This window comes from Idiotropiscis lumnitzeri, chromosome 10 (genome assembly GCF_059441095.1).
Source record: "Idiotropiscis lumnitzeri isolate Australia: NSW breed Sydney's pygmy pipehorse chromosome 10, RoL_Ilum_1.0, whole genome shotgun sequence".
Taxonomy (NCBI): domain Eukaryota; kingdom Metazoa; phylum Chordata; class Actinopteri; order Syngnathiformes; family Syngnathidae; genus Idiotropiscis; species Idiotropiscis lumnitzeri.
The window spans coordinates 10,322,973-10,336,002 of NC_142400.1; the positions used below are offsets into that span (position 1 = coordinate 10,322,973).

Sequence of the window (13,030 nt, forward strand, 5' to 3'; positions counted from 1 at the left end):
AAAGAAATAATGTCCTGGAAGAAAAAAATAATTATACAAGTGAAGGAAATGCAATAAATTTTAAATTCAAATAAATTTATAATAACTTTTTACATCAAAATAATGCAAGTATACAAGACATACATTTTTTTCCTGGATTAGGATTAATGTACATCTCTTAATTACCCATTTCTTCTGTTAAAAGAAGGAATCACTTTTATCATTAGTATAGCTGTTCGGTTTGGAGCAGATGTTTTGACATTGGAATGCATTAGAATTGTCAAAATACGAGCATATGTCATTCCATACAATGCTTAACAAACGCACCCTACTCAATGTAAGGTACCAATTTTGCGTGACACAGCTGCCTTAGTATACGCACAATTACCAACATTTTGCTAAATTTCTTCAATGCTTTATACACCCGTAGCCAGAATCAGTTCTTGTTCCTTTTTTATTTTTATTTAATATTAAAATATAACTGCAAACTTTGTCCATAACTTTTCAAAGAATCAGAATCAGTTCTTGTTCCTATTTCTTTATTTAATATTAAAATATAACTGCAAACTTTATCCATAACTTTTCAAATGTTATGAATGCTGTCTTTGTCAAATCATCATTAGCTACAGAAAATATAGTTGTATCGGTTGAAGGTTATGCTTGATTCATTTGTGACTTCACAAATTTATTTCCAGTGAGGGTTGGACTCAGCCAAGGCTTCCCTTTGTCATTTAAGTGCATTTTAAATTCCTGATCAAAATGGAGAAACGCCGCTCACTAAATGTTGGATGCTCTCTTCTCTTGTTTACATCAGGCGGGAAAGTACATTTGTTAAGCACTGCATAACAGATAGATGAATTTGCTTATGAATTGATGACATTACATTCAAATGAATGCTATTTCATTCTAAATTAATGCATCATCAAAGGAGGGGCTCTAAATTATTTTAAGCAATTCAAAATGAACCAGATTTACGGTCATGATATAAAGAGCATGTATTAGCAAACTGACACTGAAGTTACAGAAACAATACATGCTGCTTGGCAGTCATTGAAAATCCCCCCCAAGCCCCCTTCAACCCTCACAAAAATACTAATAACAGGAAAACTTTCACTCATTAAGAAACAATCAAGTTTTGAAGCTTCCAGTAAATGTAATAACCAAAAAAGATTGACTTTCCTTCTACAAGTTGGAACGGGTCAGCCAAGGGAACTCCTGGAAATACAGAGAAAAAAAAACCAAAATCAATTTGTTCCTATATAATAGATTCAATTTGTATTTGTTGTTGGCTGCGATTCTGGCGAACAAATTGACAGCCAGGCATCCGGCGTCATTCAAAAGGGAGGTCACAAACATGGAGCTTAGTGCCTCAATGGAACCTTCCATCACCTGAATGTATCTATGCCACCATGCGTTGCGTGGATACATTCAACATAAACACAGAGGGCCCCGCTTTCTAATTATAAGGGACCAGAAATAGAGGGGTCAAGTTGATGTGAGGTTGAGGGATTGTGAGTGGAAAGGAGCAGCTTCACAGTGCACCTGTGGAGTGGAAGGATTAGCGCTCAGGGACACATTGCTGTCAAATAAACACTGAGCCGCTTATTGGTCTTTAATAATCACCAACTGGAATGCTGCTGATTTTAATTCCAACTGGCTTAATTAAGAGTTGCAGTCCATGTTTATGTGATTTCCTGTGATTTAACCATTTCTTTAACCTGTTCTCGTCTTCTGGTGCCAGCCAATCAGAACCTTGTCGTTGTGTCCTACGCCATCATTCCGGACTTCACCAAAGAGGTAATACTTATGAAAAAAAGTGTTTTTGTTTATTTTGTTCTATTCTGTTTAACTAACCCAGAGTTTCACAACCTTTGAGTCACTCCGCATGTTTTTTTTTTACTGCACATTTTACTCACAAATGTACTTTCAATGTGGAATCTGGGTCTGTTTAGTTTAACACAGAGCCCATTATTTTGTTGTATAAACGGCAACAGGTGGATACACAGGTTCACAGAACCTTCTACCATCTTGTCTTGTGGATAAGCCTTTAATTGCTCTGCCGGTCACTACACATTACCGCTATAGATAAATAATAGTTATTAGACCAATCCAGTTAAATTGGATTCCCTTGGTTGGTTGAAAATGACTGGTTTGAACCAATGCTGCTCTTAATTCATGGCACCGCATTCACTCTATGGTTACATTAAACTGTCAAACTAGAAGGACTTGAAGCGTACAAAATGTCAACGTAAGCCTACAACAACTAGCAATGTAAGGTATTTTGTGTGCAGTGATTGGGATGGGAGATGGGCAAAAGAAAGTGCAATGCTTCCTCCTACAGGACATAAGTGCAAAAGGCAATCTAAACTATCCTTCAATGGCCTGCCTCATATTCAACATTTGTGTATGTGTGTGTGTTCAGATAGTTACATCTCCTTCAAATTTTATGTAGGCTATTACGAGTCTAGATTGCAGGTGTCAAACTTCGTTGCTGGGAGGCCGCTTTCCTGCATGTTTCCCATCCCTGCCGCCTGCAACACACCTGATTCAAATAAACAGGTGATGAGCTTGCTGATGAGCTGATCATTTGAATCAGGTGTGTTGCAGCAGGGAGCGATGGAAAGTGGCCCTCCAGGACTGGCGTTTGACAGATCATAGCTGTTCATTGTCCCAGCTTGTTTACCTGTTGCTTCCTGTCTGAGGACGGGTCAATGAGCACGTTGAGAAGGCTTGGCCTGTCCCAGTCACTCAAGCTGAGTTGCAAAGCGGTACGCAGCTCCTCCACTGTCCTCACCAAGAAACCGCGGCCGCCAAATGCAGTCATCACTTGATCGTAGCGCGCCTCAGGCAGGAGGGTCACTGGTGGAGCGCTGATCAGTTAAGGGCACAGACAAGGAGGAGTATTAAAAAAGAAGAAAAAAAAACATAACAGCAAACATGATTTGATTTGACACAATTTACACAATGGTTTTTGTCTCACATTTGTGTCAGATCCCCCATTTTTGCCATTTCTTTCCAAGTCTCCGTGTCCACTCCACTGTATATACCGTTGTTATTCACAACTATCAAGACTATAGGTAGGCTATATCTGTTAAAAAAAAAGAGGGTTACATGTGATTGGTACAGAAAATCTAGGGCATTTATTACGAGAGTTATGTTGATTACCTGCACATGGTTTCAACCTCCATGCCGGAAAAGCCAAAGGCACTGTCACCTTCCACACAGACAATCCTTTGGCCCTTATTCTTGCTCCTCTCCACAGCAGCTGCAGCTATAGCAAATCCAGGGCCCACCCCCATTGTTCCAAATGTACCCGCATCCAACCTACACGTCATTAGGCATAACCACAACAGACTAAATACATTTGGACTAATTGTTAACTACATAACTGCAGAAAGAAAACAAGAGGACAAAAGATTTTTTTCTTGGCTGTAGTCATGCACTCACTAATTCAAGTGATTGCTTTCTTTTTAGAAGCAATGATAAAACTCACACCACTCGAAAACAAAGCTTCCCAAAAATAAAGTAAGCACTGCTTGCCTGTGTCGAGGTAGGTAGTTATTCAACATAGTGCGTCCAATGTCCATGGTGTTGGCGCCCTCACTGACAATGATGCAGTCGTGTGGCAGCAGCTGTGAGATATGGTGAAACACGGTGTAGTAGTTCATGGGCATCGTTGATTGGAGAGCGAGTGCCTGTGGAGAATCAGAGGAAGGACAAAAACCTTGAGAAGTAAAACATGGTTGAAATAAATAAGGCAATACGGTTGAATGTGTCGTTAGCGCATCTGCCAGGAAAATGTTTCAGGTTCAAGTGTTAGCTTCTATCAAAAAATAGGTTTGTTAGGGTAAGTGGAGACTAAACAGTTTGACAATATGAGGATGTTCCCCATCCCAATAAATTCTACAATTCCATTTTGATTATCCTGAGAAAACAATTTTATCCTGTTTGTTTATGAGGTGACAGCTGTTTCTAAGTGAAGATTTGATACTTTTTTTTATCTCACGTTTGATATTTTTGCATTACTGGCCATTTTCTCCTTTAGGGTGCTCCACCATTCAGTGTCAGAAGGATACTTCCAGCCATCTTGAATAAGACACTCATGCAACTGAAAGGAGACGGGATGATAATATGTTACAAAGCCTGTTCTTTTGGCGTCTAATATTAGAGCATGATTTAAGTGAGCATTTGAGCGTTATGCACCTGATTGATGACTGCATTGATGTCCCCTAGAAGAGCAACAGCAGGCTTCACATTGTTTCCCATCTCTTCGGGGCAAAGGTCGACCTCCACATGGAACACAGTGCATTAACAGTAACCATAAAGTACATTAAACACACTACAAGGCAGGCCAATATTCCTACATTAACCCCCCTGGACATTTGTGGGTACAATAACAAAACGAGTATGCCTTGAAATTAAATGTGTTTTATACCAGCACCACGTTTTCAAAATGCAGTTTAGTATTGTACTATAAAAATAAGAAACATAGACAGAAAGCCTAATTTTGGTTGTTACCAACCTGGATAATGTTGACATTGGGGTCAAATCTAGGCGGCAAACCAAAATGGAGGATCCAGTTGAGTCGGGCTCCAAGAAGAAGCACAACGTCTGTCTGGAGAAGAGCTCTTCATTTCAACCAGTTTGATTTGAGTTGAGAAAGGAAGATGACAAATGAAACCCAATCATCATCAATCCAATTAAAAGCATATATTGTAAGAACGTAGACCGAAATGGTACCACAAATATCAATTTTGTACATCTTAATAGCTAAATCCCATATTAGAAATTTCCCTTATATAAATGCCTAAATTATTTTCAGGAAAGATTCAAACAAGGTGCTGGCAATGTTGCTCAGAAATGCTCCATGGTCATATGTTGGTCCATATTAACACAATAGCATCACACTGTGCATGTCTAGCTAACAAAAATTCCCAAAAGTACTCTATTGGAAGATACAGCGAGTTATCCTGGCCAATAAAAGATGATACGTTGTGGTCATAAAGGGACTGAAATTTACTGTGACTGGCCCCAACGTATTTTGATTTAAACAGAATGAAAACAATTTGTATATTTTACTTTATGAATCTGGTCTACCTTGAGCGAGCAGCCGCCACACATTTGGGGTGATCATCAGGCAGCACTCCCTTCCCCATGGGAGTCGGAAGGAACGGCAGTTGGCTCAATTCTATAAAGTCCCTCAGGGAGGATTCTGCTCGACCGTAGGCTGCACCTGCGAGCCACAAATGGAGGATCTCTTATTAAGACATAAAGCAAGTACGTTGTTAGTTTATGTTACCTTTGCCAATGATGACCAAAGGCCTTCTCGCTGATTTCAACACAGTGATGGCCTTTGACACTGCATTATGGTCGGCCAGACAAATGGGAGGAGGCGAACAACAGTGCACAAATCTGCATGAGGAACAAATTTATTAGTCGAATGCTGAAATGCTCTGTCTAGCATCAGATAACAAACAAGAGAAATATGACAAACCTGACTTTGCTTCGGTCCACTTTGGCATTCACCATATCGCCTGCAATGTCCACATAACAAGCGCCCGGACGCCCATACATGCTTGTGCGAACAGCCTGTATAAAGCCAAAAAATTATAAAGTAACTTATTTGCGTTGCAATGTTCCCCAGCATATTTGCAATTCACCTATTCACAGACTTTTGGGGGGGAACCTATCTTGTTGTATTTGGTGAAAAACTGCAAAAACTGTTTTGTGGCATCCGGGTGCCAAAAACGAAGGCGAAGTGAGCCGAGGAGTTTCATTTAGACTAAAGTAGTGCTTTGCCCCATGTTGTAGGCTCTATAGACAATCGTAAACCTTTTTAGGTCCTTATCTTCGCGATAAGGGGGGGGGGGGCTGTACTATTATCCAAGTACAAGTCCGCTCAACTCTGTGCAATAAAAAAGGTTAAGTAAAGCGAGGGAGACATCCACGACAATGTTAACGTGTTACCTTCTCAATAACGGAAGGGATGGCTTCAAGACTGCTTGGCCTTGCAGAGAATTTGCTGTACAGGCGACATGCTTCCACCTAAAAAAAAAGGAGAGAATTCAAGCAGAGTCGAACACCTTTATATACAGTATAAATGCTCATCAACATGTATGTTACCTGTGGAAACTCTTGAAAGGCACCTGCTGTCTCTTGGCTTCTATCTGAAGATCCTCCAATAACAACAACTGGCCTGCATGTGAAAAAGCAAGAATGCTTTAAAAATATGACTTCACAATGTACAAAGTTCCTCTGCCTCTTTGTGATTGGCGACACGGCAGAGTTTGTCTTCTACTGACTATTTGCGGGAGATTACAGATTTATACTGATATATTTTTTTTAATTCATACCAACAGTTCATGTTGGAGTTGGCCATTCCGCCAAGAGCATGAATGAGTCCAGGTCCTGACACCACCAGGCAGGCACCTGGTCTGGGTGAAAAGAACCATCCAGAATCAAGCTGACGCGCCAGGTGTTTTTTTTTTGTTTTTTTTGTTTTTTTGGGGATCGCAATGTTTTACCTCCCAGTGAGGTATCCAATGGCGGATGCAGCATAACAGGCCTAATGTATGGAAGGTTGGATCAAACACAAGGACCCATAGAAACTGAGCAGAATGTTAACAGTGCAGCTTACCGCTTGTTCATTGCGCATGCCAACGTATTTGATCCCTGCAGCCTGAGCAGCCATGGCTACTTCAATGACGGGAACACCCACAATCCCAAACATGTATTCCACTTTCTGTCGGGACATTTGTACACATATTATGAAAAACTGTTTTCAGAAATCTGAAGATTACTTCCAGGGGCATAACCAGTAAAACATAATAAAAGTGGTCCATAGGAAAGTACGGAATGCATTGGGTTATTTTTTTCCCTTGGGACATCTACTTTTTTGTATTGTGTTAACTTCAAAAATATCATTTGGCATTCAACCATAATTGTTTTCCTCTGTTTTATTTTCCAGCCATCAGTAACCACTTCAAAATCATTTTCTTTGGATTTGTGTGTTGTGTACCACCACAGAATCATATGGCGATGTTAAAAAGTAAAAGCCTATTACAGCAATACCCATAAAACACCTCCCTGTTCCCATTCCATTGCATCTGACAGACGTCTTCAGTTATTTTTGCTTCATTTTAGTTTTAGTTGTTTTTATAGTGCATTGATTAACATATATAGGCTCTCGAACGAAAGTTGAGTTCTTATTTCTAATGTTTGGACTAAATAGCTCTATCTGCGATGACACTGCGCGAACTCACAATCTGAGACAGTTAGTGATCTTTGACCCGCATATTAACAAAAAACTGTGTTGAAAAAAGAAACGAGTTAAAAATTAACACGTTTCATTTTGAAGGTGTTTTGGCAATTACACAGTAGTTAAACTATCTTAGTGACGGGGAAAACCTAAATTGTTGTTGTTTTCAACTGACCTGATTTATAAGAGACTCCGCAATCAGCTGAGCTCCTGTCACTTCGTCCATGGTTGTCAAGAAATGAAAAACCTCTTCCGAATGCGGAAAATGTTATCCCGCAACTAGCGGCAATTGGACTAACGAACTAACTATACCACAAGGTGGTTAGTTTCATAGCAGGTTACGCTCAAGCCTGAAGACGAACGTCGTCCGCCCAACTTCCGGGTCTTGAGCCAATGGGACAAGTCGGTGTTTACGTCACTGGCGCCACGTAGGAACGTATTCAACGAGAAAAGAAAATAACTCCACGTGGGTAATTTTTCGGGAACGCTCAATTTATAATATAATCATAATAATAATTTGAGTAATATATAGCATAGCGTGTTCCTTTTATATTACACTTATGAACAAAATCAGATCATATTTAAAATACTACACGATAATTTTGTAAAACTGAACCGAAAGTTTTTTTTTTAAATCATATTTTTCACAGTTATGAAATGATTTAGTTTGATCATATTTGCATTTCATGTTTTTTTTTAATTTCATTTGGATGTGGTTTTATTAATTCATAAGACCAAATGGGAAAAAAAAACACGAAAATAACCATGTGTTTAAATTGAAACAATCATCCACACAGATATCCCGTAAGGAGAAAAGTCTTTGCAGATCTGTCTGGCATCACCAGACAACAGAGAATAATACCGGTGCAACTGTCATGCTTCCATATGAAAAAAAAAATAAGCCAAACTTTTAAAGAGAAAATGCTAAGTCATATTATTTAGATGATTTATTTGTGTTTTTCCTTCCTCGCAGAAGAAGAGTAACATTGGTTGTGAGCCCACATGACCCAAGCGTTTGGCAGTCATCCTGATAGTGACGCTGAGGGAATACACTGATAATGTCATAGCCAGCCACGTTATGCCCCCTGTAAAGGAATCAATAACGACAAACATGATCTGGCACGATGATTTCAACAGTAGACATAAGCTTACCTGTGTGTGTCCAGGTGCTGCCTCAGGTGGCCCACGGTCTCCGAGAGACACATTTTCAGCACATAAGTGCGATCGCCATCCTCTGACTTGATCTTAAGTGTGACTACATTGCGTGCAGACGAAGGCCGGTCCGAGGTGATTGTGGGCATGCTTGAAAAAGTGACAAGATGTGACGTACGATAATTGCACACTTTGCACAACTATCATTATGTTAGTAGTTCCTACTGCTTAAAATGTACATAAGGCATTTAAAAATGTGGCCTACGGATAAATACTGTATATTTTATGATTGTGTACTGTGGCGTTACAAATACAGTGGTGCTTTGCGATATGAGTTTAGTTCACTGTGACCATGCTCATAACACAGACACACTTGAATCTCAAATAATCTCTCTCCACTGAAATGAATGGCAATGCCATTTACTCGTTTCAGGCTTACCCCACCTAAAAAAATATTTTTACTTAGGAAAACATGCTCTGTACAATATTGCACTTACATATATATTACTTACATATTACACAAACATACAGTAATGATATAATGGAATGTAAAGTGAAGAATGAAGACATTTTTTATGCATTTTTGGCATCAGTCCACTGGAGCTTGTGTTGCTCCTTCTGGTGTGTACACCTTGGCCACCGGGGGGCAGTGTACTACAAACAAGGATATATGTAGATTGAGACGGTCACAACTCCTGTATGAACTAACAGTATAATATTCACTCCCTGGACCCATCTTATGCCTCTAATGTAACTTATGATTATTATTTCTTAACTTATCATGGCGCGAATAAAACTAACAAATCAGAGACTGTAGTGACAAAAAAAAAAAAAAAACGTGACAAGATCTTTGGCATTTTGCATTATTTTTTTAGCATTGGGCCAAACAGACTTGGGCAACAACCATAAGTGGTTGTTTTAAACTCACAATGCTTAACTCTTTGTATAATGTTTCGCTTGACAGTAAACGTCAATGTGGAATGGCAATAAACCGTCACTTGTATCTCAAGGCACCACTTGATGTTATATTTTTTTAACCATGGCAGAGGACTGTGCTCTCCTGAGTGCCATTCTATCTTTTAAGGGTAGCAACAGAGTTTTTTTTTTTTCCAGTGCTTTTGTACTAAAAAGTAGATCACATTAGATTGGGGGTTTGTCTTAAGAGGTACCCATAATTGATAACCTTGTAAGTACCTTTCCTTCATTGCTTGCAGTGCTGGTGTATCAACAATGATTGCTGAGCACCTGTTGTGTGTGTCAGATGAGCCCTAAGGAAAAGGCGAGCCAGAATCGAAAATTTCTGTATGATCAGCACAGTCACAGAAGCCTGTTTCTTGGAACGAGGTTGTTCAAACCTGCAAGGCTGTTTTCAGAGAGTCCCTGATGTCAATCACTCGACCCGCCTTCACCACCACTTTTGGCCGCCTGCTCAGGAATTGATTTTTGCTTAATGTTTTAGCTGTGGACCAAAAAAAAAAAAAAACATGATTGGGTTATTAAAGTATTTCAAGCCAAGTGACATTAGATGAGTGCAGGGCCAACCAGGAAACTGCGAGCTGACTCTGACTGACAATTTCTCTTTTTTGTCTCGCACAGTTTGTCCTCTACCAGGAAATTTATTGCACGGTTCTTTGAGAACAAATTCCTCATCTCGTCTGTCATGGACCTTTGTGAGACAAAACGGTGGGCGAGGGTTGCATTTATTTGTTACTGTTGAGTGATGTAGAGTGACGGGTACACACCTCAAAAGGCACACCATCTGGAAATCTGCCTTGAAGCTCAGATGGGAAATAGCCCTCCATCAGATCCTGCATGCATTGCTGCAAGGAAAACCAAACAACTGAGCTGCAGCACATTAGTGTCTCATTTAAATGTAGCAAAAATGTCCGTTTAATTATTATATCAAATGTATCTTTGCTCATTTATCTGTACCAGCAACATAGAACAATGAAATGATCTTCCACTAGAGGGCAGAAGGTACAATTATTTTTTTTATTTACCTGTTGCTATTCAAACAACAAATGAAATCATGCGTGTTAAATTAATCGGGCCCAGATTTCACAAAGAGTAAGTCAATTTGTGAGTAAATTAAGACAAGACGGTAAGTATTAAAGTACATTTATGTGCTTTTTGTGACATTTTTGTTTGGTGGTGTGCCACAAAATTGTGCTAATGAAAAATGCGTGCCGACAGACAAATCTCAAATTTTACAGCACGACCTTAATTTACAGCACAAGCTAACCTGGGTGCTGTTCTCCCGGTAGGAGCGGAAAGGTCCGTTGAACATGACAATGCCATTGCTGTATAGCTTCAGTTGCACGGGATCGTTCCGTGCCAACCGCGCCCCTGTGGGTGTGGATCGTACGAATGATTCCCCTGCGAGAACGTTCAGCTCCTTAATCGTCTGGATCACGAGGTCAAAGTCCATCTGGAAATTTCGGACCGCAGAGGTGTCTGCGGGGAAGTAGTTTGAATGTTAGCAGACATTTTTGTTCAAAAGAAGATTGTTTGTACCTGTGACAGAGATGTTTGTTTGCTGTGCTACATTACTGAGCTTCCTGTCTCCCACCCAGATCAAACCATAGTCATTCAGGAAGCTCTGCAGACAGTAACAGACAAATTACTAAATGAATCACTTGGAAAGGTTTTGATCAAACGCACCTCCATGTCATCCACTTGGTGCTGTAGGTGTTTGCATCTTCTTTCAAGATGACTGCAACTCTCAACATGGCCACGCGCTATAATTACATATCAGCCACAAATTCAGCGAATAGATGAGCATCATTTCATAAAGGTTTGAGTGATTACCTGAGTCTTCCTGACATTTCAGTTTCCCCCTCAAAACCAAAATAACATTGTCCTTCCAGAGAATAAAGAGATTGTGTTGTGAGTGAGGGTTTATGTCCTTCAACATAATAAGCGAGAGCGTTCACCTTGCGCGCCATCTCCTCTTTTTGGCTTGTGACCTTCCTTTCAAGTACGGTCAGTCGCTGCATCATAGAGGACGTCATCTCAAAGTCGGTTGGAACAGCACCTGAGTTTTCACAGAATAGGTTGGGGTGAGAAATCTTTTTCAGGAAGTCCTCTGAAGGCTTCTGAATGCTAACCACTTGATCACAGTAGTGACCTTCGAATAATTATATATATTAGCATTTACAATTTAAATGTGTCCCATAGGACATATGTTGTACAGTGTAATATGCATTAAATTAAATTCTTTGGTATTTGGAAAATGTTGTTGTCTGAACTTGGAGACAAACCTTTGGACAAGTCAACTCCTATTAACTTTTGTTGATCACATTCTCTCAGTGCTTCTTAATATGTAGCTTACAGTACGCTCATGTTGAATAAGAATAAGAAAATGTTTTTTCTCTACTTGAACCACTTGAAGCCTATCTCACAGAAACTCTAATAAAATAATTTAAAAATAATTAGATAATTCACACTTCCGAAAACACCGGTATGTGGCATGAACTCAGAGCTGCACTCCATTATCCAACATATACACAAAATTAGGGCTGTTCGATAATGAAAAAAATATTAATCACAATTATTTAAGTAATAATTGAAATCACGATTATTCAAAAGGTTATTTTTTTTGGGGTGGGGGGTACAAAAGAGACACCTGTTGGGTAGAACATCACTATATCATCCTTAGCGGTGTTTCTAAAATGTTGTTTACATCATCAAAGTAAGCATTAATAATATAAATACAGTTTCTGGACTGAAGATCAAAGGATTGTACAAGTGCCTTTACCTCGATTAGATGCTTTAACCTTTATAAAGTTAGCATCACCGTGTCGGGTGGGACTGGCCACAGGAGAACTTGGGTCATCCAGGAACTGAGATTCTAATTTAAAGTGTGGGGAGGGGTGGGGGGTCAATAAATATATGATACATTTTGTATTATTGTTGGATGCGAGCTGCAGTTTACCTGTTGAGAGATTCTCACTTTTGCCCCTGTAGGACAGAATAAGTATAAATGTATCCAGCATGTTAACCCAAATTTATTGTGAACACATTTATAATACAGAAAAAAACGTATAAAATGTATAGAATAGATTTTGAATAATAATGTTGAATTTTTCTCTTGACTTGTGAGAACGATATGGGGTCACGTGACATCTTTTCCCGGAAGTCTCCGAAACGTAATGCAGACAGTATAAATATTTTAGTCAGGTTGTGAGGTCTTATTACTGCGCTTACCGTCTAGCATTTTCCTCACACTGAAGCGGGATGCGTCTCGTTTTCTTTAGCATCGACAATGGTGAACTCATGACTGGACTGGAGTGTGAGGCTTTCTTGGAGCTTGTTTTTTTATGTTTGTAGTCTGTTGCCAAGAGCAACATACGAGCCAAGGCGCGAGCTAACCGGAAACAGTGATGTGCACGCGCCACTTTTCTCGGGTTATGTTTTACGCAACTAATAAGTTACGTCACATATCAAGTTATATGCATGGTTTAATAGTTTTAAAGGCAATTACGCAAATGTGCAATGACGTAGGTTTGTAAAGGTTCGGATTTCATGACTTAATTGAGACGACCCCAAAAATACAATTCCCCCCACCCCAAACTCTGTGCTCCAACTGTACCTAAAGGCAGCAATTAAATCACTGACGTAGTACTGCGAGGCGTGATGGGT

The 13,030-nt window shown here is 39.6% G+C and overlaps 2 protein-coding genes across 3 annotated transcripts; both read right to left on the reverse strand.

Moving 5' to 3' along the window:
- Positions 1–58: 58 nt before the first annotated feature.
- Positions 59–7,619, reverse strand: hacl1 (2-hydroxyacyl-CoA lyase 1). 2 transcript variants are annotated; one of them, XM_088306287.1, is made up of 17 exons: positions 7,413–7,619; positions 6,617–6,721; positions 6,504–6,544; positions 6,333–6,413; positions 6,103–6,175; positions 5,947–6,024; positions 5,474–5,568; positions 5,279–5,391; positions 5,077–5,212; positions 4,502–4,607; positions 4,183–4,266; positions 3,986–4,087; positions 3,520–3,674; positions 3,145–3,303; positions 2,960–3,067; positions 2,663–2,849; positions 59–1,194 (listed from the first exon to the last, which is right to left on the reverse strand). In XM_088306287.1, the coding sequence occupies exons 1-17, from the start codon at positions 7,461–7,463 to the stop codon at positions 1,162–1,164; spliced, it is 1,707 nt and encodes a 568-aa protein (XP_088162413.1). In that variant the 5' UTR covers positions 7,464–7,619; the 3' UTR covers positions 59–1,161. The 2 variants fall into 2 exon arrangements, with proteins under 2 accessions (XP_088162413.1, XP_088162414.1); XM_088306288.1 differs by lacking the exons at positions 6,333–6,413; positions 6,504–6,544 and having other exon boundaries at positions 7,413–7,464.
- Positions 7,620–9,738: 2,119 nt separating this feature from the next.
- On the reverse strand, positions 9,739–12,746 carry ubxn11 (UBX domain protein 11). Its single transcript, XM_088307327.1, has 11 exons — positions 12,596–12,746; positions 12,324–12,349; positions 12,147–12,239; positions 11,323–11,423; positions 11,198–11,249; positions 11,051–11,127; positions 10,904–10,988; positions 10,632–10,843; positions 10,132–10,209; positions 9,932–10,055; positions 9,739–9,848 (listed from the first exon to the last, which is right to left on the reverse strand). Exons 1-11 carry the CDS (start codon positions 12,736–12,738, stop codon positions 9,739–9,741), a joined length of 1,101 nt encoding a protein of 366 aa, XP_088163453.1. The 5' UTR covers positions 12,739–12,746.
- Positions 12,747–13,030: the final 284 nt, after the last annotated feature.